At 37.5% G+C, this 27,380-nt stretch overlaps 2 protein-coding genes across 4 annotated transcripts; one reads left to right on the top strand and one right to left on the bottom strand.

The window, feature by feature from the left end:
- Positions 1 to 522: 522 nt before the first annotated feature.
- Positions 523 to 13,373, bottom strand: eif2s3 (eukaryotic translation initiation factor 2, subunit 3 gamma). The gene is made up of 12 exons (XM_048175441.1): positions 13,305 to 13,373; positions 12,455 to 12,518; positions 10,376 to 10,503; positions 10,001 to 10,122; positions 8,528 to 8,622; positions 8,263 to 8,421; positions 5,548 to 5,682; positions 5,368 to 5,462; positions 2,824 to 2,968; positions 2,541 to 2,710; positions 1,074 to 1,246; positions 523 to 862 (listed from the first exon to the last, which is right to left on the bottom strand). The coding sequence occupies exons 1-12, from the start codon at positions 13,371 to 13,373 to the stop codon at positions 799 to 801; spliced, it is 1,419 nt and encodes a 472-aa protein (XP_048031398.1). The 3' UTR covers positions 523 to 798.
- A 1,780-nt stretch (positions 13,374 to 15,153) lies between these two features.
- Positions 15,154 to 27,133, top strand: klhl15 (kelch-like family member 15). Of its 3 annotated transcripts, XM_048175439.1 has the most exons (6): positions 15,369 to 15,426; positions 18,856 to 18,937; positions 19,258 to 19,354; positions 20,292 to 20,421; positions 20,544 to 21,255; positions 24,448 to 27,133. In XM_048175439.1, the coding sequence occupies exons 5-6, from the start codon at positions 20,551 to 20,553 to the stop codon at positions 25,555 to 25,557; spliced, it is 1,815 nt and encodes a 604-aa protein (XP_048031396.1). In that variant the 5' UTR covers positions 15,369 to 15,426; positions 18,856 to 18,937; positions 19,258 to 19,354; positions 20,292 to 20,421; positions 20,544 to 20,550; the 3' UTR covers positions 25,558 to 27,133. The 3 variants fall into 3 exon arrangements, with proteins under 3 accessions (XP_048031394.1, XP_048031396.1, XP_048031395.1); XM_048175438.1 differs by lacking the exon at positions 20,292 to 20,421; XM_048175437.1 differs by lacking the exons at positions 19,258 to 19,354; positions 20,292 to 20,421 and having other exon boundaries at positions 15,154 to 15,426.
- The last annotated feature ends 247 nt before the right edge of the window (positions 27,134 to 27,380 follow it).

The following is a 27,380-nucleotide window of genomic DNA, read 5'->3' as shown; positions in this document are numbered from 1 at the left end:
TAAAGAAAATAAAGTATATTAGAAATAACGATAATGACAAAATATTCATTCAAATACTTAAATAAAATCGTATTACTAATTGAATACCTCGAACATTTATTTTAAAAATACTCATTAGATTTAGTTAAATGTGGCTGGATAAAGATAATCAGATCAGTCTAATTTTTTCTTAACACCAGCACTGAAGTCATTATATTTAATGCTGCCAAACTGTTGCTCATTCAAAAGACTCAAAAACCTTACCACATGCTTCTAGATCACCTTAATAATGCTTTTAATATACAGCAATATTTGTTCAGGATATTTAAATTAGACCGTGAAAACCAACACATCACATCACTGCACACCATCAATATTAATAACACACTAAAAGATGTTTGGTGCATGTTTACCACAATGTTTAAATTATGTTTTCTATGAAGCTTTGAATATTGTTCTTGAGAATGAGGTTTAAATAAGAAAGCCTTGTTGTGGATGAAATGAAGCACAATTTCCGAAAAAAAAAAAAGAGCACACAAATGGTTTGATCCAAAAGGTCTTTATTTGTCATCACTGAAAGATGCTGACAATTTCTTTGTCAAGCCAAGGAATAATGTTTTCATTGCAATTCTCATATAAATGACACCAATCCTTCCACAGAGGATGGTGAACATTTTAAAATACAGGGCCAGTGCGTTCCACTCAAAAAGAGCCTTTCCCTTCACTTTGCGCTGACCTTTGCACAAGAGTGTGAAAATGGTTTAATAATTATGTCCGGCAGAGAGACAGTGCGAGCCATTGAAAGAATAGGGTCACTCCTCAATCGTCGTCGACTGTGGGTGTGATGGTTACCCCTCTCCTGATCTGCCCCCATCCGATCAAACTACAGGTAAGAGAAAGAGATCAACTGATTGTCAATAACTGCATTAATGAAATGTGGAAAACATATAAACTACAAAGTCTTCGGAAGTCAGAGTCAACATGAAATTGACCCTACTTGTTTACTTCAAAACAAGTTCCTGGTCTCATTGTTCACGATTCATTGATGCACATTATTCCACAAAACAACAGGTCTTGAATTAAATTTTGCTCACCGCCAATGTTTCTCCACTCTGCGACTCAAGGCGATCTTCTCCCCCACCTCTGTGCACACAGGGTTAGTGAGCACAATCTTGGCCAAATCAGCTTTCACCGCACTAACACGGCCTCCTGTCGACAGCGAGCCGATGTTTACCATCAGCACCTCATTCTTCGACAGCTTCTGAACCTGTAAGCCAAAACGACAAGAAAAATCGAAAACTGTAATAGGATTCAAAAAAGGACAAGGGTACAATAAAATCACAATGTTTATAAAAAATAAATTAAGTATATATATATATATATATATATATATATATATATATATATATATATATATATATATATATATATATATATATATATATATATATATATATATACATACCATTGAAGCAACAAAGTGGTAGTTGTGTAGCTGTCAATGGAGGGGCAGAAAGCATGAGATTTCATTAAAATATCTTCATTTGTGTTTTGAAGATAAACTAAAGTCAGGTTTGGAACGACATTAGAGTGAGTAAATAATGACATTTTTTTTCCTTTTTGGGTGAATAACCATTTAAAGAATTTAATACTTTTATTCAGCAAAGATGACTTTCTATTCATCAAAAAATCCTGAAAAAAAAAAAAAAAAAAAAAAAAAAAAAAGTATAGCTGTGTCCCTAACCAGACTCAATAGCCTGCTTTTCCACTGTCGGGCCAGTGCGAGCCAGGGCTAACAGCGTGCCGGGCTGGGCCTATGGCCACAGACCTTAGGCACCGAGGCCAAAATCAAGTTGCGTTTCCACTGTCGGTCCGCTAGCTCCGCAGCGCTGATCTAAAAACCGCCCTTAAACACACCTCCCTTGATCAAACGTCACACAACCCAACCCATTTCAGCGTGTAGACCATCACCTGACTACGATTAGCTCCGCCTTTCACATCGACCGCGCCTCAAGCCCCAGCTGGCCCGCTTTGGACCAAGGTTTTCAGCGGGCAGAAAAACCCTGTGCCTTTGGCACCGAGGAAGCACCAAAGAGGCACGATCAAGCCCCGGAAGTGACAGTGGAAACGCGACCAACCCTGGCACGCACTAGCACGCCCGCCTTTGGCCCGGCAGTGGAAACGCGGCTATTGATACGATTCCAGCAACAAGCAATTTGTCCACACCAGATGTGACAAAATCAATCAGATATCACAGCCAATCAGAGGAGTTTCAGGGCAGACTCTCATAATTACATTAATAAATGTTTAACCATTTTAACATTAAAAATACATACCGAGTGACTAAAACAATGTGACATAGTATAGACTTTAATTTTAATAATATTTGACAACATTGTTTTATAATTGTAGAGTAAAATATTGTTCATATGTTACTGTATGTTTAATAAAAAAAGCAGCCTTGGTGCTTTAAAACACATACATATATTTTGTGTTATTCAAAATCTAGGACCTTGTGGAACAATATTTAGTTTTGCTCATTTTTACTACAAACGCTTTACCTTGGCTGCTTTCTTGTCACCCTCAGTGCGCACACCAAGCAGCCTTCTTAAAAGGAAGTAGGAGATCTCAAGCTCTGTGAAGATCTCAGGAAGAGCCCCCACAGCACCGAGGACCTGGCCCACCATACGATCTGCTCTGCACAGTGTAGGGTCGATCTTGGTGCCAACACCTGCAACAGAGAAGAATGTGCATAGCAAATATTAAATCATGCACTTTAGTTCTACAAAAGAAACAAACATTTAACAAACATTACATTATTCAGTAATGTTGAAGTCTGCATACCAATAAGGCCACCAGGAGCAGCATACTGGAGATCATTGTGTTCGGCAAACAGTGAGACAATTTTGGAGAAGATAGGTTTGCACATTAGTTTCCCTTCATGGTCCTTAGAAACAATACCTGGTCTGACCTCAATCTCCTGTCCAACCTTGAACCAAAATAAACAAGAGAACAGCATGAAAAGAGGAACAGGAATAGCAACAGTAAAGCAGACAATGAAAGAGCTTCACAGGGTATCGGCAGGGTTTTTAAAAATCAAATATAATGCTTTTTTAGACATACACAAATAAAATGATTACCTTATAACAGGGTAGGACAATGTCTATTGTAACACTAAACAGTATAATGATTTAAAGTGCTCCTATTATGCCATTTTAAAAGTTCCTAATTTTGTTTTATAACAGATCTGCATGCATTCAAGATCCTACAATAGATCTGCATGCATTCAAGATCAAAAACACAAATCTTCTCATAATATACATTGCGCATCACCTTACTTCACAAAGAGACTGAAAACAATTTGTTCAAAGTTTCAGTCTCTCTAAATTCCTCCTTTCCCACGAGCCTACTCTGCTCTGATTGGTCAGTCGGTCCAGTCTGTAGTGATTGGTCTATCGCTTATAGCTTGTGTCGGAAACAAAGGACTATTACCAAATCTGAATTTCAGCTCCGAAGGCTTCCTCAGCACTTGATACACAGTGATACGAACAGTAACAATGGCGTCAGGTTTTTTCCATACCAATTCCAGTGCGAGTCCTCATCCTTTTGAAGTGCATGCAAAGCGGATTCGCAGTGCAGAAAATAGCATCTTCACGACATGTCAACAACATGAACCAAACTCTTCCAGTCTCAGCTTCAACTACAGTGTTTGAGGGCGGGTCAAAGTAAACATTGTTTGTGGGCAGACAATGAAGGCCATAGGCTGGCATTATGCTAATTAGGAAGTGAAACTGGAATTGCTGACGACTCGTTTCTGCAGTTCAGAATAAAGTCTTTCTTTTAGGAGACAATAACTATTTGTTGCACTTTTTAAAACTATGCAGACTTTTTATATTCACAAATAGCTATATTACACATGGCATAAAAGTTAATATTTGGAAAAGCAAAATAGGGGCACTTTAAATAATTCTACAATTTAAAATAAGGTTGACAAAAACAAAAAGATTTATATATATAAATAAATATAAAAAAAAAATATATATATATATATATATATATATATATATATATATATATATATATATATATATATATATATATATATATATATATATATATATATATATATATAAACCTCACATTTCAACTTTTATACCATTTTTGAGGGATTCAAAATTACACATATACGTTGATAACTTGCAAGTGCAAGCATTATTCCATTTCTGTCCATCAAATGTCAGTGAAATTTGTTCAGTTTGTGTCTCAGCTGTTGAATCTTTTTTTTTTTGTTCAAACAAATATTTACATCTGTTAAGAAATTTGCTGGAAAAAAAAGTTTAAAGTGAAGGTATTTTTCTTTTTTTGCTGAGTTTATAATTAACTCACTCCCTCTATATAAAATAGTTTAGATCTTTAGAAGGCACATTAGCTTCTTGTAAATCCACCAGCTGTATAACACCATGTATATGGAGTACATTTTCGCACCTGGTCTGAACAAAAACAGAAGACAGGCTGAATGGAAATGCAAATGCATTATCTACAGTAGGTGGCACTTACGGAACAGCAGAAATATAGCGGTTACCCTGGCAACTCCTGTATACAAATCTGCACTGTGCCAAAGACTATAGAATAACACAAGACGTGTCACTCGTATTGTTTTGAATGGGAGAAAGTGTAACGCGCAATATGGCGGAATATATCCCGCCTTCTAAATAAGCATCGCGTCACTTCAGCGGCCGTTAAGAATCACCGGTTTCTATAGAAACAGTCAGACGCATTTAGGTCTGCGCATGCGCATTAGCTTGATCCAGCCTGAAAAATACAGTTTTTTTTTCATGATTCGAGCGTTTAGAAACTAAATTTATGAGCCGGTTGTTGTTAGATTTCATTGGTGATTTCAAATATGAAATTTAATCGTAAGGTTGGCGAACAGTTTTGGAGAATTTTATGTTTCCCCATTCAAAGAGATTGCATGATGCCCAGGATGCCCGAGAGGCGTTTCAAAGATGGCCGCCGAGTGAAATGACTTGTCTTAAAGGGACTTTGACTGTGCTTATAAACATTTTATTAGACTATTGGGAATCATATGGAGATAAGATGAAAAGAAAATGAAGACAGAACAGCATTGTGTCTTTACTTTAAAACGTGCAGCGCTCACATTTAATTAAATCACATTCTTCTAAAATGTAATAATCAATCACATGATTTGTTTTTACATCCCCAAATTTTAAGACTTGCACCATTTAAGGTGTTAAAGACTTTTTATGGCCTAAAATTTGATAAAACTGAATTTAAGACTTCAAGGCCCAGCGGGGACCCTGGCTTCAGGCATTGTGTATTGGGGAAAAATAGCTTTATTTAAATTGGATCAAACAGGTCAAAAATTACCTTCAGGACTCCTTTGAGGATACTTCCTCCAGCTACACCACCTTTCAGATCATCTACTTCACAGCCAGGCTTATTGACATCAAATGATCTGATTACTGTGGGAAAAACACAATCACTCATCTAAACTTTGAAACTGAGCACAAGGAGTCCTCTTTAGTATCATTCAAATTGGTCTCTTACCAATAAGGCGAGGCTCAGAGGTGAAGTCACGGACAGGCACAGGGATCTTATTTACAATGTACTCGCAGACAACCTCAATGTTGTACTTGAGCTGGGCTGAGATTGGGATGATTGGAGCTCCCTCTGCTACTGTTCCTGTAGGAAAATAAATGAACGAAAGTAAAACCACCCTATTATAAAGCCACAGTTTACCTATCAGTCTGTACAATTCATCCAGGGCATTTAGAGGACACAAACTATGAATATAGAGTTAAATAGAAAAGGTCCATGTTAAATAGATTGTTCACCCAATATTAGCATTCTTTCATCATCTACTCAACTTATGCCATAATTTTGAAAGAGTTTGAAGTGTGTTTTGGTGCATTTTTTGGAACCTGACAGACTCAATACCTAATCACTTTCATTATATGGGAGGGGGAAAAAAATAACTGAAATTTAAAAACATAAAAAAAAATAGGGCTGTCAACGTTAATGCATGAGATTAATTCAAAATCCTTAACACGTTGAAATAATTTAATGTCATATTCTGTCATTGTTTCTGGAGAGTGAGAGCCCTCATGCATCAAGCTGTTTGAGAAATACGGACTGAACATCAAATCATCCCATCACTGTAAGCCAGATGATACACAAACTACATTTCTCGGCTGGATAAAGCAAAGCCGCTTCTCACTAGTAAAGTTTTGATGGCTGAGGATTGCAATCAAGGTAAAGATGATTGCGGTGATGTACAGGAGTCGTACAGTAAACACGTGTGTCCGTTATATTGATGCACAAACAAACCGTGTAGGTGCACTGATCGCACATTGTATTTATGCAGACATTTCAGTACATTCGTGTTGTTTCCACACACATTCAGGATAATGTTTGAATTTGTTATGTATATGTTGCTGTGTGGATCCATATACTGTAGTAGGCATATGCAGTCATGTCAAGGAGATTTAGTTTAGTTTTTGGGCATCTCCATGTGGTCCTGTTCGGTATCACAACTTGACTTGTCATATGTAAACAAGCTCTTTGCTGTTGCACATACTATTCACTATAAATTCATGGGTGCTTTGGTGTGCATAAGTGTCTTTATATGGACTCCTTATATAATTTAGTTATTTGATGTCCTTTTGGAGTCTCCAAGTGTCCTTTTTTGGGAAAGACACCAAATTTACATTGGGGAAAAAAAAAAAAAAACTGAGAAAATACAGTTTTGTAAGAATCACCCTTCAATCTGATGGTTTAGTTTGCTGGATAAAGCAAATGATGACAAGATAAATGGTGTATGCTTAATATCAAGATAGGTGTGTGATTAATTTATTAAACATTTTAATCTATTGATAGCCCTAAAAGATGTTTTTATAAACTTCTGTTCCACAGACAAAATAAGGTCATACATGTTTCAAACAATATGAGGGTGAGTAAATCATGGATGAACTATGCCTTTCCAGTTTCAACCTTGGGAAAAAGTAATCACTGCTTTTGTCAGATTTGAGGCATCAAATCTTTGAAAATATATTTAGAATTAAAATCAAGTAAACAAGATAGAACTATATTACTACTCTGTTTTCTTAGTTATATCTGAAAAATAATCATTACTAGACAGTGTTCTGTTTATAGAAGTCTACATACACTACCTTTCAAAAGTTGGGGTCAGGAAGATAAAAAATAAAAATATTTTTTATATATATATATAAAAATATATATATATATATATATATATATATATATATATATATATATATATATATATATATATATATATATATATATATATATATATATATATATATGCGCACTATTGCACATCCTGCCATCCTGCCCAATGTACTTCAAACTAATGTGCCAGCTGAATGCTATGAAAACATACAGTCATTTATTACACTACCTAACATAAAGGGAGAACAAATATTTTAGGAATCTATCAAAATCTTGTTTGAAACTAAAAATGGTATTGCAAAATGAGTATTTTTGCGCTGAATATTAATCGTCTCCCTCTCTGCCGCGTTCCGTCTGTTTGACGCAGGTGTGCGCGCCGGCGCTCATTCAGTAAAGTTTAACGCAGACTGTCAGGACGAGCCTTTACGCAAAATGTAAATGCCTCCGTGAATTTGTAACATTTACAGATAAGAATATAGCCGCAGAATGAACGTTTTGCGCTGAGGACGCACATGCATTTGTCAAAGCGCCTGACAGGGCAAGCCATTACGCTAATGCATTATGAGCTAATTCTCATGTTTTGATCAGCTTTGATCTCATACCTTTCCTGCAGCAGCTCACTCTGTTCCCTCCACTATTTTTAGATGCATTTTGGTCCATAGAAATGCGTTATTCAGTGCTGTAATTTGACGCAACTGGCAGAAGTCTTCCGTGAACAGTGGGCGGAGCCAACTAATCGATAATGTCGATGATTTTCATTATCGATTATTATTGATTTTATCGAATAGTTGTTGCATCCCTACTTAAAATTGTAATAACATTTTACAATATTACTGTTTTACTGTATTTGAGATCAAATTAAAACAGTCTAATTGAGCATCAGAGACCTCATTAAAAAACATTTTAAAATCTTGCCGACCCCAAACTTTTCAATGGTAGAGTACATGTACAATCACTTCTTCAGTTTTAAACCTCTCTAAGTTTCAAAACTGCAATGATACTTTCATGGTTTCCTGTTTGGCTACCAGCAAATTATGACATGTCAGAAGAGCATTAAGCCAAAACTCTTACCCTGCACAAAAGCCAGGATCTGTTCATACTGCTCTTTGGCCTGACTCTCTTTCACCAAGTCGATTTTATTTTGCAGAATCAGTATGTGCTTGAGCTTCATGATCTCAATGGCTGCCAAATGCTCTGACGTCTGTGGCTGAGGGCATGATTCATTGCCAGCTGAAAGAGTAAACAAGGTCTTTAGCCACTCATACAACACGATAAAGGTTGTGGTCATAACTTGGAAGACAAAAAACGCTACAGGTTGCACTAGGTTAATACTCACCGATTAGGAGTAGCGCAGCATCCATTACGGCGGCACCGTTTAACATGGTGGCCATCAAGATGTCGTGACCCGGGCAATCCACAAATGAGACATGTCTAAAAAGAAAAAAATAATTATATAAACTGAATATAAAGACTGAATTCAAATCAAACACATTGATTAGACTGAAAAAACTAACCAAACAATTAAAACAGATGGTGAAGATATAATATACAGAACAATTTGACATGTTTTGCCTTTTGGAAATGCACATTTTACAATAGCTTGAGTTGACAGTAGAAGTAGCTTGAGCTGGGATGCAGATGTAAATTTATTTTCATTAAAAACATTAAAATCTGTAAAAATTGTTCAACCTAATTTTTTTTTGGTTAAAATGTAAATATTCTGACTGACTGAGATAGAACTCTAAACCTATTAAAATTAACCACTGGTCATGATCATACATTTGTAGATCATGATTTCTACAGGCACAATCATGCATGGCACCTCACTATCACTTCCATGGTAAAAAGTCCATTGGTATTTGTTATGAAAAACAGTCTATACACAATTAGTATAAATACAAATGCACAAAAATATGCATTTTAAGCTATCTTGAGACCTTGTGTTTGCATACTACGTCATCATCAGCGGTCACACAGACACGAGTCAAACGTCCAATATTACGTCCCATTAAGGCCCTTTCACACAGGACTCACAAAACGCTGCACTATGAAACCCATTTATTTCAATGGCTTGCACCGCGTGTTGACTGTTGCTGCGTTGACCAAAGCGCACAGGCAGCGGAGTGCAGCTTGCGCGCACGCCGTGGTCAAAGTTCAAAATAGCTCTGTGACGATTACCCGCGTGGCCAATAGAAACGGAGCTCCTGAGAGTTTCATGCACCCACAGCCTCTTCTTCCTTACTGCTTGATTGTTGTTCCACCACCTTTTGGTCAGCAGCAAAATATGTATATGTCCTGTGCTAAGAAGTGAGCGATAGCACTAGCCCTGCTAGTAAGAAGAAAGAGAGAAGCAAGGAAGAAGAGGATGTGGGTGCATGAAACCCTCAGGTCCAGAGAACAGTGTGAGAATTCAGGCTTGCGAAGGAGCTTTTAACTGCTTAAATTTGCACTAAACATTTTGTATTTACTTTGTAACAATAACTGTTCTATCTAAATTGTTTTTTAATGGGGGCAAAGATGCCTGATGAAGATCATATGATCGAAACGTTCCTAATAAAGAACTTTTTACGGTTTTGCAAGTCGATAGTGTGCGGGATTTTCCTTGTTTTTTTCGTATTTTGACTACACTAGTCTTTTTTCTATGCACCCATCTATGACCTACATGTGTGCAACGCTAATTGATCATTAATGGGGGTAAAGAAAATCATGTTTTTTTTTAATTATTATTATTATTTAAAAGCAAATGCAAACATAGAGCTATATATCGAATATCGTAAATATTTTAAATAGCCCTAATTTGACAACATACCGAACTAATTTGAAGTTGCCTTTGGTGCCAGGAATGTCTGTGGGGAACTCATCAGGTGTGCTGCTGCCACATGACCTGTAACACTCTGGCCGTGGACAACTTGGATCATTCAATTTATACACCTAGATAAGGGATTCAATGCAAAAGATATAAGTGAACAAACATGACAAAAAATATCAAACCCTCAGAAATAAATACTTTTCTTCAAGAAATGACTTGTAACAGCCTCTCTTAGAGGGAAAAAAATTCCCTAGAAAAAAGGGAAGCTGTAATTTGTTGTTGCAAGCTTAAATTGAATCAAATAATTGCTATTTCTAGCTTCTGACTCAGAGTGTAGCTTGCAATAATTAGAGATTTATCAAACAACATTGTTACCTTTGCATTAGCATAACCCAACTTGATTGTAATGTTTCTCTCCAGCTCATTTTTGAATCTGACAGTGTGAACTCCAGAGATCGCTTTCACCACTGTTGATTTTCCATGGGCTACATGACCAATAGTTCCTAAAGACAGGCAAAAAGGTATAAAGTCAGCATGAAACGAAAGTTGCAATTGACTTTTCTTCCCTATTGTGACATATATCCGAGTGAAAACGGCAAAAACAACAACAAAAACTAAGTAGAGCAGAGGGCTGTTTCATAAAAGATGCTAAGAAAAGCGAGGATTAAACTCCAAAACCTGACTTGAATTAACCTAACAAATGAGTTGGGGCTAAAACGGTTTCATAAAGCATAAATGAAGTTCACACAGTCCCACTAATTCGATCCAGGTTTACCTAGACAAGATAATTTCGCGTGCACGCTTTTCTTAAGCAGCCCTAGAGGTCGATCATGCATCAAATCGATCCACCATAGGAAACAGCATACATTTTGTGCTATTTTATGCGTTTGAGACATGGTGTTTTCCTCAGCGCATAATGTACTTTTCACAAGTTTATTCTCCATCTGTAAATGTTAGAAAGTCATGCAAATATTTCCATTTTGCTGCTAAACTTCACAGTGAACGAGCGCTGCTGTGCGCTAAACTGAACGTGACAGAAGCGCAATAATTCTAAAATATACATTTCGCTAAAATATTAGCTTTTGGACATTAAATGTTCCTTATGTACAATTTTAAACCTACAAGTAAGAGTATTTTTATGATAGTAAATACTATTGTAATGGGGTAAATCAATATACTGTAGGCCATTTACTGAGTTTAGATTCATCTTACCAATTAAAATTTAGTCTGTGCATATTTATTTTAATTTTTTTTTTTAATTTAATTTCTGCTCTTGTAATAACCATAAAGGTGCTACAGCTGCCAAACATATTTTAAAACAATCTAATTAAATATTGGGCACAAAACATTTAGCCAGTAAGAAAAGAAAACCCGTAGGTTATATATATATATATATATATATATATATATATATATATATAGACCAGAGTATAGATTAAATATGGGCCTTGGAAAAGGCTAGCTGACTTTATTGTGCTTTGACTACAGTGGGTAGTTCCAGTGAGAACAACAACCATACATGTCACTCTTTTCATAGCTTTTGCTGGCTGAAACACTTGCTTGGTATTTCTCCTGCTCTTTGTCTAGCAAAAAAAAATCCCTCATCACTAAATGAAAGCTTAAAATGAAGGCCTGATTATTCCAGGGGCCTTGTCACAAGTCCATTGTTTTTGTGTTACTTTTGCTATATTTTCACACTTCAAAACAATGATTTGGTAATCCTCTTGTACCACGGTCCTCTTTTGTGCTAAGAAATAAGTCTCCTGACAGTTCTCTCCAATGCTTCCATTGTTGTCAGTATTAAGTCTGATTCAGTGAGCTATATAACACTTTTAATTGTCAAGAAATTACTTCTCTTTAAATGTTTTGGTTCATCATACTTAACTTTTAATAAAAAAAATGCTTAATGTTAAAATGTTAATAAAGTCAAATAATTGTATGTGAGAGAGTCAGCTGTAATATCATTGCGTTCCTATTGGTCAGTGTTAGAGGAGCTCAGCTTAGCCTGACAGTTAGCCTGTCCCAGACCAGGCTAGTTTCCCAGCATAAGTTGCCAGAGTAACTGAGTTTGAACTAATTTAAGTTTGTTTTATGAAACAGAATTTTCTGACAACAAGTCTGACTAACTAAAATAAGCCTGGCTTGTTTTCTAATCTTGTTTTATGAAACAGCCCTCAGGACTTTATTTGTCCATTGGATCATTGGATTGTTGTGGTTTGCCATTGCTGTGATGTCACACGAGTAACAGGTCGTCCCGCCCTCATGCCAGTAAAAGTGTCATCATATACATGTCGATGCAAGAGGGAGGGGAAGTTATTTTGATTAAATAATATGAGAGCACGTGAATTTAAATAAATAACGATGTGCATGGATAAATCATTTATAATAAATACTGCATTTGTGACATTGTATGCAAAACAGCATCATGCAGAAAACAGTTCAAAGAAATCTCACCTATGTTTATTGTGGCTTGTCTGCTGATGATCTCTTGGGACAGAGGAGTCAGTTTGCTCACATCCTATAAAGCAAAATGGATCCGTTAATGCTAATCATTAATTAAAGATAGTATGGCAAGCTGTTTTAGGTGTAACCTTGTACAAAAAAACAACATCAAAAATATCAGTAGTGACAAGTGCATCAACACATTCAAATCAATCTGTTCACAGGTGACAACCACCAGAAGTAAATACTTTCCTGCAAAACTTGTAACAGCCTCTCTTAGAGAGAAAAAAAATAGTTTTCACCCATAAAAAGTGAAGCTGCAATTTGCTGTTGCAAGCTGAAATTGAATCAAATAATTGCTATTGCTAGCTTTCTGATTCAGAGTGTAGCTTGCAATAATTATTTTAGAGCTTTATTGTATTATTTGAAAGTAATTAATAAATAAGTCACAGTATCAGAAATAACCACAAGGTTAATTTCAAGGAATACATGTTAATAAAGCTTGCCATAAGGAAAGATCTACAGTCGAGTACATTACATCAGATATCAGAGGTGAATAATTTGCTTAGAAGAAGTGTATAAAATTAGCACATGACCAAAGTTTAATATGACTGGAACTATATTAAACAGAATGACATTTGGTAACGACAAACGGCTGTGGTTTCACGACATTTTAATATAATTTCGACACGGGGTCCTTCTCCATCCCAGAATGAATCATGTGGTGAGTTTTCACCGGCACAGCTAACAAGCACGCCTGCCTTAATCAGATAAGACAAACGCACTTAACTCGAACTAGCGATGAAGCCAGTACACAAAGAATATTTTATATTACATAAACGAACAAAATATGTATACTTACTAATGTACTGAGGTCTTGTTTAGAAAGATGAGGCTGACCCAACGTTGTACCAGACTCGTCGCCCGCCATCTTGAAAGAAAAGGAATGAGAGTATGACCAAGCAAACGCCTGACCGTTTTTAGAAATACATGTGTGCCATTAAATCATAACTCGTTTAATTATGTTGTAGTGTTAGATGTATACATATAGATAATGTTCTGCTTTCCTTATCACACGGCAGAACACCAAACAATGAGGTAAATAATTATAAACGCCTTTATCTGACGGCGTCCTGTAGGCATGGGATGATGCAATCAGTTTCTAGAAATGGCCAGTAAATCCCAAGAAGGAGAAAACAGACCGGAAATGGCATCCTAGATTATAATTAACGCAAACAAACCTAAAATACCAATATATCCAACAACATAATTTATCTAATTTGTAATTTACATGTACAAACGGTACAAACTTGAACACGCGTTGGATTGATAGGAATGAAACCTGGGTCCGTCTTAGGGTTATGACGTCAAACATTTTGTAGTTTTATATTACTATTCATGTACAGTAGAGGCCAAAAGGGATGTACGGCCTGACATCCCTTGACATCTTCACCCTTTATTCAAATATTATTAAAATTTGATTTCGGAATTATAGTGTGTAAATGTGCTTGGAGTCAATTGTTTTATTTGTGATAATGTAATGAAACATGCCAAATTCTGTGCACATATTTTTGGCCATGCTGTCATACAAAGAAATTAAGAAACATTTTGAATATTGAAATTATGAATACATTTTAAAACGTATTAAAGGATTAGTCCACTTTCAAATAAAATTTTCCTGATAATTCACTCACCCCCATATCATCCAAGATCTTTCTTCAGTCGAAAAGAAATTAAGGTTTTTGATGAAAACATTCCAGGATTATTCTCCTTATAGTGGACTTCAAACGGTTAAAGGTCAAAATTACAGTTTCAGTGCAGCTTCAAAGGGCTTTAAACGATACCAGACGAGGAATAAGGGACTTATCAAGCGAAACGATTGGTCAAAAAATAAACGATTTCTAAAAAAATACAACTGTATATGCTTTATATAAACAAATGATCGCCTTGTAAGTGCTTCCGCTTTCCGTATTCTTCAAAAAGCTTATGCTTTATGTCCTACGCCTTCCCTATTCTACTTACGGAACGAACGCAGCGCCAGTTCCATTTTTTCCATAAGTAGAATAGGGAAGGCATAGGATATAAAGCATAAGTTTTTTGAAGAATACAGAAAGCGGAAGCACTTGGAAGGGATCATTTGTTTATATAAAGCATATACAGTTGTATTTTTTTCGAAAATGACCGATCGTTTCGCTAGATAAGACCCTTATTCCTTGTCTAGTACTATCGTTTAAAGCCATTTGAAGCTGCACTGAAACTGTAATTTTGACCTTCAACCCTTTGGAGGTCATTGAAGTCCACTATAAGGAAAATAATCCTGGAATGTTTTCATCAAAAACCTTAATTTCTTTTCGACTAAAGAAAGAAAGACATGGACATCTTGAATGACATGGGGGTGAGTAAATTATCAGGAAAATTTTATTTGAAAGTGGACTAATCCTTTAAGAGGTAAGGAAGTTTGAGTGTGGGAACCTTCTGTTTATATATATATATATATATATATATATATATATATATATATATATATATATATATATATATATCATATAAAACAGAAGGTTCCCACACTCAAACTTCCTTACCTCTTAATACGTTTTAAAACGTATCATAATGTATGTCATGGTTTATGTGCTTAATTTTCTCAGACAGCGAACTAAATCATTTTGTACATGCAGGCAGAGAATATTGACACACAAACTCCAATATTTCCGTCCGACCGACAAATGATCGGGAAATGACGTCAGTGCAGACAATAATATGGCGTCTACGATCGCTGTGGAGGCTACAGACAAACAACATTTAGCGATTCAGTCCAAATAACACTGGCCTATTGTCACCTAAAGAAGCCAATGGACAGCATATTTCCTTCGATAATGAGATTTCATATTTAATTTCTCTGGTCTTTGTCTAATACCAGCACTCCATGTCCGAAGGACCTCGGGCTCCCTGGTCGAAGCGGGGTTGCGTGGAGTCGCATCGCCGAGGTAAAACCCTGCTGGAATTGTTTCATTTCACATACACAACGTTGTCCTGCTTAATAACGTACTCGTTTTAACGTACTGTAGCTGAAAACATTATAATTGTTTAATATGTCATGTTCTGACATTCGTTGGGCCGTGTCAGCGGTAATTGGCTGTGCCTCTGATATTGACCCAGTGAGCTCACTACCCTAGATAGACAGCATGTTTGGGCATCATATGCGTGTGAAGCGTTTGTTAAGACTCAGTGACTAGATGGACAGCTCATTAGGTTTCAGTGTTTATATCCAGTCGCTTGTAGACACTTTTTTATTTTAGGATCAAAACACCTGTAAAATCAAAACATGTCATTCAGAATTCATTATACTGCTTTCTCTGTGAATCAGTCAAGTGTTGTTGTGTGTCTTGTTTGCTGAGGATCTGAACACGAGCTCATTGAAGTTCAAAGGATATAAACCATGTTGATTCTAATGTAAGGATGAACACTGGTAAAATAGACCCATTTGTAATTATGATATGGTGACTGTAAATCATCATTATTTACTGGAAGGACAAACTTTTCTCTGACAACTTCACTGAGAAGTTTACCACAGCATCAGTCAAAACAAGGAAAATTAATAAAAAACGAAATGTAATTAAAATCCAGAGGCATCCTGGTGGTTACTGGAACAGGGAATGATTGTTGTATGACATGCAGATGTCTCATTGGAGTTTGAGATACACTACCGTTCAATAGTGTGGGGCGGGTATGATTTTTCAAGAAGTGTTGTGTGGTCACCAAGGCTGTTTTTGATAAAAAATACAGTAATATTGTGAAAAATAACAATTAAAAAAAAAAACGGTTTTCTGTTTTAATATATCTTAAAATGTAATTTATACCTGTGATAGCAAAGGTGAATTTTCAGCATCATTACTCCACTGTCACATGATCCTTCAGAAATCATTCTAATATGCTGGTTTACTGCTCAATAATGATTTCTTCTTCTTATCAGTCTTCTTAACAATTATGCTGATTTTTGTGGAAACTGTGATACATTTACTCAGCAAAAAAGAGAAACATCCTCCCACTTTCAGCTGCTTTATTTTTTTCCAAAAAAATTCTTATTATGTGTAAATATTTGTTTGAACATAAAAAGATTCAAGAACTGAGATGGGTAGGGGGATCAGTATCAAAAGTCGCAGTGAGTATCTTGTGTGGCCATCAGCTCTTTTAAGTCCTACATGGACTGAGAAAGATTTGCCAGCTTTGGCTGTGAGATGTTACTCCATTCTTCCACCAAGGCACTTGCAAGTTCTCAAACACGTCTGGGAAGGACGATCAGCTGTCCTTCCTGTCTTAGGTGTTTTACATTACAGACATTGCAGTTTATTGCTCTATTCACATCTGCAGACCTCAAGCCTCCTGCAGCTGGTCGGACTATGGCATGTTTACACAGCCACAGGTGATCAGGGCATCTATCTCCTGGTGTTTTTCAGAGTCAGTAGAAAGGTCTTTTTAGTGTCCTAAGTTATTGTAAATGTGACGTTAAACGCCTGCAAATTCTTGTAAGTTGTACAGACTGTTCCAGAGGTGCATGTGCAATAATTAATTTTGGTTCATTGAACTAGTATTAAAAACATAGTTTAAACAGGATAATGATTAATGTTTCAGGATTCTTTGATTAGAAATGATTCATTTGAAATTGAATTTTTTTTCATTAAATGTCACTTGATTTTTTTGTGTCCTTTCTGAATTAAAGTATTAATTTATATTATAATAAAATCTTATTTGGCTCAAACTTTGAACGGTAGTGAATTTAAAAGATTAGTTCACTTTCAAATGAAAATTAGCCCAAGCTTTACTCACCCTCAAGCCATCCTAGGTGTGTATGACTTTCTTCTTTCTGATGAACACAAAATTGGAGAAAGATTAACAAATATCCTGACGCATCTGAGCTTTATAATGGCAGTGAGCGAGACCAACGAGTGTGAGCTGAAGAAAGTGCATCCATTCACATCCATGAAGTAAAATATCTAGCTTCTGCCAGACCTCCTTCCGTGTTCAACTTACGAAGAAGGTGTAAAACTCTCGCAGTTCAAAATGCTTACGCTACGTCCTACGCCTTCCCTACTGAACTTGCGGAAAAAGCTTAAAGGATTAGTTCACCCAAAAATGAAAATTATGTCATTAATGACTCACCCTCATGTTGTTCCAAACCCGTAAGACCTTCGTTCATCTTCGGAAGTCCCAGAGCTTAGTCCCAGAGCTTTCTGTCCCTCCATTGAAAATGTATGTACGGTATAATGTCCATGTCCAGAAAGATAATAAAAACATCATCAAAAAGTAGTCCATGTGACATCAGTGGGTTAGTTAGAATTTGTCGAAGCATCGAAAATACATTTTGGTCCAAAAATAACAAAAACTACGACTTTATTCAGCATTGTCTTCTCTTCCGGAATCTTTTCCATTGAATTGATTCCACTGAATCCTTTCATCTGTCGGCGTGGTAATGCACTTTTACGTAGGGCTGGGCGATACATCGCATGCGATTTTCACGCGCATTTTGTCAGTAAAGCCGGTTCCCTGATTACCGCAAAAATCACCATCACCTGCTTTCAAATGGAGCGGCATTTAATAGACAGAGCCGTAGTTCACTGATAAGCTACGCAATATCGCGTTCATTATCGAAGGCGATTCATCTGCGATATGAACGTGGCTTTTCAGTGAACTACGGCTCTGTATATTAAATGCCGCTCCATTTGAAAGCAGGTGATGGTGATTTAGCGGTAATCAGGGAACCGGCTTTACTGACAAAATGCGCGTGAAAATCGCATGCGATATATCGCCCAGCCCTAATACTAATACAGAGAGTCCCTCACATTACATATAGGCACTTCTCAACCTTAGAATAATAATAATCAGATGTTGCTCAGTGTCTTCTGAATGTGTAACATTTGATAAGTTCTTTTAAACTTTTTAGTAGAACATTTTCAAATGCGTAATTACTAATTAACAATGGGTAAATTAAAGCAATAATCCCCAAGAAGTCATGGTTTACAGTGAATTTAGAACAGCTAGGGGGCAACATTGTTGGGCATGACAGAGCGGAGTTGCTATAAATTCTTGGCTTATTGCTTTTATAAAACAGTTATTCCACATACCTGGCAAGGTTTCATAAAATAAACACACAGACACAAAAATGTAATGCTATTGATAAAAAATATTATTCTTCCACCAAGCAATGTAGTTCTTTAGAAGCAGAATGGTCATCTTGCCAAGCAACACACAGACACCGTGGCACAGTAATACTGATGTAATGCGGTCACAGGTGTAGAGTAATTTTCAACGGCTTTAAACGCAGCTCATCCAATCATAATCAAGAACCGTAGCTATCTGTTTTATAATAAATAAAAATATCAACTTTCAATCATAATCTGGATGTCATTTCTTTTTAGAGCAGGGCAAGTACAAGCAGAGGAAATGTGAACGCCCCTTCAGCGCTGTGAAGCCGACTGTTGGCCAGGAGGCCTCTAAAAGGTAATGTCACAATACTGTTCTCCAAGCCACCTAACCAGTTATACACTGTGTTTAATTGTTTCTCATCTCAGCTTTATATAAAAAATAATGGTACAACTATAAGAGGCATTTGATTTACACAATTATGGTCCATTTTCAATGTGCAAGCAGGGATATTTTGTTATAGTATTCCATCATCATCTACCTCCATTTATTTCTCAAGTAAGTTTCCTGTTTGCACACTGTGGGACGTTCAGTTGTTGGTGCATCTTTAGCATTTCAGTCTGTTGGTAATTTGCACATAATTTTAATGATTGGGGCTTGTTCGATTTGTCATTTAGGTGAATATCTTCAGAATTTAATTTCCTACGGACACAGAGGTACTGTCCTCTGATTGGCTCGGACACCCCCCTGTGACATGCCCGTGGCCAATCAGAGGTGAGTGTGCTGTGTGTGTGTGTGCAGTAGAGGGGGAGTGTGTGGGGGAGCTTTGAGAGAGTTTGGCTTTCAGCAGCAGAAACTGAAGTGCTGAGGTGTGAAAGTTCTTGAAGTCCTTCCAGAGGCTTTATTAAAGTCTGGCATGTTTTTGCACCCTCTATTATTCACTAAACTACAAATGGTTCGGATGATTAGGGTGATGAAGAACTTGAAGGAGGCGCTGTTTAGTTAAACAAACACTTGATTAACGATATGCATAATTTTATCTTGTCTTAAAGGGATAGTTTACCCAAAAATTTACACAACTGTTCAAAAGTTTAGGGTTGGTATGATGTTTTTGAATAATGTCTCTTATGCTCACCTGCATTTATTTGATTAAAATTACAGTTAAAACAGTTATATTGTTAAATATTATTACAATTTCAAATAACTGTTTTCTATTTTAATATATTTTTTTAAAAAATCCTGTAGTGGCAAAGATGAATTTTCAGCATCATTTCTCCAGTCTTCAGTGTCACATGATCCTTCGGAAATCATTCTAATTTGGTGCTCAAGAAACATTTCTTATTATTATCAATGTTAAAAACAGTTGTGCTGCTTAATATTTTTGTGGAAATTGACACATTTTCTTCAGCATTCTTTGACGAATGTTCAAAAGAACAGAATTCACTTGAAATAGAAATCTTTTGTCAACATTATGAATTCATTACTGTCAATTTTGATCAATTTAATGTATGCATGCTGAATAAAAGTATTAATTTCTTTTTTTATATATATGTTACTGACCCCAAAACTCTTGTCATTCCAAACATTTAACTTTATTTCTTTTGTTTTTGTCTATGCAAAGAAATAAACAACATTGGACCCCACTGACTTTCATTGTATGGACAAAAAGCACTAACATATTTTCCAAAATATCATCTTTTGTGTTCCACAGGGTCAGTAAATGATAACAGAATATTCATTTTTGGTGAACTATCCTGTTAACAGGCCTTTCCCATCATCTTGATTGATACTGAGCTCTCTCTGAGAGAGAAAAATTTCTATCAAATACTTGAGAGAAAATGGTAAATGTTTGTCTCTCCATCATCAGTTATGGTCTTCCCAACCTTGCAGAGATGACCAGCTAAATTGGGACATATCGTCTTGCCTTGGCGCATCATTTATAAGAGTGTTTGTGTCTCTGCAGGTGCCTAATGGCGGGGGATGTGGAGGTGTACCTTTCCCAAGTGCATGACGGCAGCGTGTCGTCGGGCTTCCGAGCCTTGTATGAGGAGCGACTGCTGCTCGATGTCACTCTGCTCATCGAGGAGCACCACTTCCAGGCGCACAAGGCTCTGTTAGCAACGCAAAGTGATTATTTCCGGGTCATGTTTACAGCCGATATGCGGGAACGTGACCAGGATAAGATTCACATGAAGGGGTTGACGGCAGCCGGGTTTGGTCATGTCCTTCGCTTCATGTATTATGGTTCATTGGAGTTAAGCATGCTCACGGTGCAAGAGATCCTGCAGGCTGCCATGTACGTACAACTCACAGAGGCTGTAGAGTTCTGCTGCTCCTTCCTGCTGGCCAAGATCTGCTTGGAGAACTGTGCTGAGGTCATGCGCTTGCTGGAAGACTTCAGCGTCGGTGTGGAAGGCGTGCAGGAGCAGCTCGATGCGTTTCTGCTGGAGAACTTTGTGCCCCTGATGGGGCGACCGGACTTCCTTTCTTATTTGAGTTTGGAGAAGTTGATGGCATATCTGGATAGCGACCAGCTGAGTCGATTTCCGGAAATTGAGCTGTATGAGGCGGTGCAGGCTTGGCTGAGACATGACCGGCGCCGATGGAGACATACGGATGCGGTGGTGCAGAACCTGCGCTTTTGCCTCATGACTCCTGCCAATATCTTTGAGAAGGTAACAATGCTTCCTTGTTTATTATGTGTTTAGAGGTCAGTGATGTGTGTGTGTATGTGTGTGTATATATATATATACAGTAGTGTACAATGATCATGTTTTATTTTCTGAATAAAAAATAATTTTTAATCTATTTTTTATGAGGGGCATAAAGTCAAAAACAAAAACATTTGGGCAAAAGAGAAAAAAGGCCGAAAATATGCCCTGCCGCCCTGTCCCTCAGTGTTCAGCGCTTGGCGCAGCATTTTTTGTAACTTTGCGAGCGGCACCGCTTCCAAAGATGCACAAAAAACTCCACAGGAAGTGGAGTAATAATACAATTATCCAAAAAAAAAAAAAAAAAAAAAACCTAATTTGAAATAAGAAATTAATAATTATTTTAAAGTTGGTTTTTCGGTTTTCGGCCAAGTGCAACCAGAATTTTCTGTTCGGCCCAGAATTTTACTTTTGGTGCGTATATATATATATATATATATATATATATATATATATATATATATATATATATATATATATATATATATATATATATATAAATAATAAAATAAAGTAAATTTTTACTTTTTAGGCCTGTTTACATGACATTTTCAGCTAAAAACTGAGAACTTTTTATGCCGTTCATTTACACAGCAACAGTGTTTTGGGGGCCATTTTAAAAATGGGATTCAAAGTGCACATTTTTGAAAACTGTGCCATTATCGTCTCCATGTAAAATACAGAAACACAAATTTGTGAGAACAGTGGCATCATGAGCAAGTGTATTACGTGTTCAGTCTGTAGGAGACATCGCTAACTACTGGCCTGGCAGCGTAATACAGTGGTTTTAGTCGTTTTCGCAAATCCGTGTGAACGGGATCGTTTTGACAATGTTGTCTGTACTCAAAAAAACGCAAGCCACTTTTCCGTTTTTAGTAAACCGTTGTCATGTAAACGTACCCTAAGATTGCTGCTAACTAAAAAGATATATTGGCGCATATCTTGGGCTGGACAATATGACCTAAAATCAAAATCTCTTAATTGAAGTTTTACCTCGATTATGATTAAAGAATGATTTTTTTTTTTACTTTAGTGATAAATCACAGGACAGCATTGACAACGAGTTTCTGCACTCCTCTCTGTGCGCGCGATCTTCACGTGATGTACACCTACTGTTTGTATGAGTGTTTGTTTGCCACAATGCATCAGCACAGTTGCACAATATAATAACACACATCTGATGGTCTAAAATCGCTTGAGGGTCCAAACTGGCAAGCCTTAAAACACATAAAATTGACAGTTTAGTGAAGACGCAAGCGAAAGTGATCTTGCTTCGGGGCTCGCCTCTGTGTTACTTCCATGGCGCTGACTGGATAGGGCGGAGTCACATGACTACACACGCGATAGTATGTTTTTAAGGGGAAAGTATTACCAGGACTAAAAAGCTGAAATAACTGACATGGGAAAATTACGTCGGTTAGATGTTCTGAAATTCGGTTTTGATTAATTGTCCAGCTCTACCTATATCTAAATATATTAGATATTCACCATATATTAGCATCCAGACCCCAACATGTTCTTATGATCTGTTCTGTTATTATAAGTGTGCGCTACAGTTATATCATCTGCCACTTTAAATGCTCAAGCTCTTTAAAGTCGGTGGATTCTGATTAGCTATGTTCAATGTTTTTATCATTCATCACCTGGAAAAAATTGTTCTGGTAGTCCTGCGATAACTTTCCTCTGTGTCGTTATCATTATAGTTGTCATCTGGACTTCCTTATGGTGCAGTCACAATGCACTTTTCATTCCATTGACTTCTATTCAAATGCATGCGAATGCATCAGACTGGAAACGCAAGCTCGTGTGAAAACATTTCGCATTTCGCTGCGTTCCAAAGTTCAAGTTTGGTGAACTCTGACCTGCGAATTCACATCACGTGAAGACATACGACCAGTATAAAATCGATTTCTCACGGCATGACCTCTTGGCTGAATTAAAAGAATTATATTTTTGCAGTAAAGTCGAGTAGGTTCTTTATTTTTACATTTTGAATATATTACTTTAAGTTATATGTTGAATTCATGTTTATAAAAAAGACGCTGTAGACCGTGACGTCATATCACGACCGTTACAGCATTCGGAGAAATTTTGCATGTTCAGTCTAGTGATTCTCATAGAATTAGAACAATTATTAAAGGTGCCGTAGAACGTCTTTTTAAAAGGTGTCTGTGAAGTTTCAGCTCAAAATACCCCATCGATTTTTTTTTTTTTTTTTTTTTTTTAACTGCCTATTTTGGGGCATCATTAAATATGAGCCGATTTAGGCTGCGTCCCCTTTAAATCTCGTTCTCCCCCGCCCGCGGAGCTCGCGCTTGCCTTTAACAGCATAAACAGAGTTCAAACAGCTAATATAACCCTCAAAATGGATCTTTACAAAGTGTTCGTCATGCAGCATGTCTAATCGCGTAAGTACAGTGTTTATTTTGATGTTTATATTGATTCTGAATGAGTTTGAGGCTATGCTCTGTGGCTAACGGCTAATGCTACACTGTTGGAGAGATTTATAAAGAATGAAGTTGTGTTTATGCATTATACAGACTGCAAGTGTTTAAAAATGAAAATAGCGACGGCTCTCTTGTCTCCGTGAATACAGTAAGAAACGATGGTAACTTTAACCACATTTAACAGTACATTAGCAACATGCTAATTAACAAATATCACTAAAATATCATGATATCATGGATCATGTCAGTTATTATCGCTCCATCTGCCATTTTTCGCCGTTGTTCTTGCTTGCTTACCTAGTCTGATGATTCAGCGGTGCACATCCAGACGTCCTGCCCTTGTCTAATGCTTGAACATGGGCTGGCATATGCAAATATTGGGGGCGTACACCCCGACTGTTACGCAACAGTCGGTGTTATGTTGAGATTCGCCTGTTCTTCGGAGGTCTTTTAAACAAATGAGATTTATATAAGAAGGAGGAAACAATGGAGTTTGAGACTCACTGTATGTCATTTCCATGTACTGAACTCTTGTTATTCAACTATGCCAAGATAAATTCAATTTTTAATTCTAGGGCACCTTTAAAATTTTGAAAGCGTTAAAAAAAATCTTAATGACCCCAAACATTTGAACGGTAGTGTATTTATGACTTGTATGTTGGAATTTTCCTGTCATTGACCCTTATGTGTTTCTTTCAACCTTGCATAGGTAAAGACATCAGAGTTCTACCGTTATTCCCGCCAACTGAGACTAGAAGTTGACCAGGCGCTCAGCTACTTCCATCAGGTGAACGAACAGCCGCTGGCGGAAACCAAGTCCAACCGCATCAGATCCGTGAGACCCCAGACTGCTGTGTTCCGTGGAATGATCGGCCACAGCATGGTCAATAGTAAAATCCTCCTCCTGCACCGGCCCAAAGTGTGGTGGGAACTAGAAGGCCCCCAGGTACCGCTTCGCCCCGACTGCCTGGCCATCGTCAACAACTTCGCTTTCCTGTTGGGTGGTGAAGAGTTAGGTCCTGACGGAGAGTTCCACGCTTCTTCTAAGGTCTACCGCTACGATCCCAGACAGAACTCTTGGCTCCGTATGGCCGACATGTCCGTTCCTAGATCAGAGTTTGCCGTCGGCGTCATCGGGAAGTACATTTACGCAGTTGCAGGCCGCACTCGCGACGAGACGTTTTATTCAACGGAGCGTTATGACATTGTTGAGGACAAGTGGGAGTTTGTAGACCCCTACCCTGTAAACAAGTACGGCCACGAAGGCACCGTGCTCAACGGGAAGCTGTACATCACAGGCGGCATCACCTCCTCTTCCACCTCAAAACAAGTGTGCGTATTTGACCCGGGACGCGAAGGAACGTCCGAACATCGTACGCGGCGCACGCCGATCCTCACCAACTGCTGGGAGAACAAGTCAAAAATGAACTACGCTCGTTGCTTCCATAAGATGATCTCCCACAATGGGAAGCTGTACGTCTTCGGCGGGGTGTGTGTGATACTGCGTGCCTCTTTCGAATCCCAGGGCTGCCCTTCGACAGAAGTATATGACCCAGAGACTGACGAGTGGACTATTTTGGCCTCTATGCCTATAGGACGCAGTGGGCATGGAGTGGCAGTGCTGGACAAACAGATCATGGTGCTCGGGGGACTTTGCTACAACGGTCATTACAGCGACTCTATCCTCACATTTGACCCTGACGAGAACAAATGGAAAGAGGACGAGTATCCCAGGATGCCTTGCAAACTGGACGGACTGCAAGTGTGTAGTTTGCACTTCCCAGAATACGTTCTGGAACACGTGAGACGCTGCAGCTGAGTCTTTGTACCTTCTGGACAGTTTAGGAGACAAACGTTTACAGGTGTGACAAGTAATACTAATACTGTTGAAGCTTTTAAACTGTAGGCCAGTGCTTATTTAAGAAGAAAAAAAATCCTTTTTAGGCTTTCATTGTAGAAAGGAAGGTTTGTTATTTGTTCCAAGCATTGGCGTTCTCATAAAAAAACAGACCTTTTTGCTCTGACTCATTGCACTGTAATCATCCTGTAGAGCACATAATACTCTTCATGTTTCACCACATTGTCTTCTCTGTGACGTTCTTCTGTATCCCTTCGTTCTGTTCACAGGAAGTCATGTTTTTTGAATGCGTATTCCACAAGTAGTCTGCTGCATCTAGGAGTGGTTAGAAAAATGAAAAGGAGACTAAATGAAATAGAGGAACTCATGAAGAAATTTAAAAACTTCCCTGTCCCTTTTTTTTCTTTCACATTTACTAATGTAAGAATGCATTTGTGCTGATACTAGTGATGTTGAAGTGGATCTTGACGATAATGACTGTAATGATTGTAATCTTGACGATGATGTTGACAAGCGTTGCACTCGTATAAGGGCATATATTACTGCTCTACAATAACACCAGTCCTCCACTGCTGACTGCAAAGGGAGAAAAGGGGACAGCAGAGATTAGGGGACGCATCGTTCCCGCTTCTCCAACCTTTATTAGTTGTGCTTATGCTTATTTTTAACTTATTTATTAAAATGGCAAAGCCTTGCCTTGATCCAATCCGTGTAATGTAAGGAACTACTTTATGTGTGTGTGTGTGTGTGTGTGTGTGTGTGTGTGTGTGTGTGTCTCACATTTTGTTTCACCAGCAAAGGGCTAAAGCACATATGCATCTTGTGTTTAATGTCTAATGAAACACTAACAGCAGTTCTATGAGTTTAGGCGTCCATTAGGTATTAAAATCAGTTGCAGTAAAAGGGATTGTTCATCAACTACTCACACTCATGTCATTCCAAATCTGAATGACTGAAATATTTTGTGTCTGTTTGAAATTCAGTGGGACGCCATTGGTTTTCATTGTATGGACAAAAACATCTTTTGTGTTCCACAGAAGAGAAAAAAAAAAAGGTTTGGATTGACATAAATTTGAGTAAATGATGACAGAATCATCATTTTTTTTGGTGAAATATCCCTTTAAGCCAGATCTTGAAGGTGTTTGGCAATATGTCATTTACTGATGCTGTGTTTCCTCAGAGTTCCTGGTTGGTTTGTACTTCCTCAAACACTAACTTTGACCTTTTTGTCTCTGCCGTGTGACATTTGTCATCCAAAATTCATGCTATTTTCATGTACATATAGATGCCAAACTGTGGTCTGTAAGGGTCAAACTGTAATAATCAGACACAGCGGTAGATTATAACCTTGTCTTGTTATTTTTTTCAGTAGAATAACAGACAATTATTCCACTATAATAATAATAATAATCCATAGCCCTGTATCTTGTTCTTGAGAGGAGTATAATCAGATTGCTAACTTGTTTACCAAAATCTGGTGGTTCACTGGTATTTGAAGACTTTGTAATTAATTTCCAGAAATAAATGTTCAAACTGTTCAGCTCTCTGGGTCTTCTAATTGAATACAAGCACTTTCTGTGCTGCTGTGTTTGGGTGTAGCGTGTATTTGAGACACTGTCTTCTCTAGATATCAGCATCTTATCTTGTGGGTTTATCCCTGTAAGAGGATCCATCAGCAGGATGTGCGCTGCGGCCCACAGCCTTTTCTTTAGGCTGTGTGTCGCCATGTTCGACAGAATTGTGTGCTGTATTGAAGAAAAATGCATTCCTGCTGATCAAACAGT

The sequence above is a fragment of the Megalobrama amblycephala genome, linkage group LG22 (assembly GCF_018812025.1).
Source record: "Megalobrama amblycephala isolate DHTTF-2021 linkage group LG22, ASM1881202v1, whole genome shotgun sequence".
Lineage (NCBI taxonomy): Eukaryota > Metazoa > Chordata > Actinopteri > Cypriniformes > Xenocyprididae > Megalobrama > Megalobrama amblycephala.
Note: the sequence above shows the minus strand (reverse complement) of the source record. Positions and strands in the feature narration are given on the sequence as shown.

Excerpts from the sequence above, each read along its gene's own strand:
- eif2s3 (XM_048175441.1), bottom strand. The coding sequence starts at position 13,373 with ATGGCGGGCGACGAGTCTGGTACAACGTTGGGTCAGCCTCATCTTTCT. Across the intron at positions 10,123-10,375 it reads TGGGTTATGCTAATGCAAAG|GTGTATAAATTGAATGATCC; the intron begins GTAACAATGTTG and ends TCCCTTATCTAG. Across the intron at positions 5,463-5,547 it reads CTCTGAGCCTCGCCTTATTG|TAATCAGATCATTTGATGTC; the intron begins GTAAGAGACCAA and ends TTTTTCCCACAG.
- klhl15 (XM_048175437.1), top strand. The coding sequence starts at position 15,366 with ATGTCCGAAGGACCTCGGGCTCCCTGGTCGAAGCGGGGTTGCGTGGAG. Across the intron at positions 15,427-18,855 it reads CGTGGAGTCGCATCGCCGAG|AGCAGGGCAAGTACAAGCAG; the intron begins GTAAAACCCTGC and ends ATTTCTTTTTAG. Across the intron at positions 18,938-20,543 it reads GGCCAGGAGGCCTCTAAAAG|GTGCCTAATGGCGGGGGATG; the intron begins GTAATGTCACAA and ends GTGTCTCTGCAG.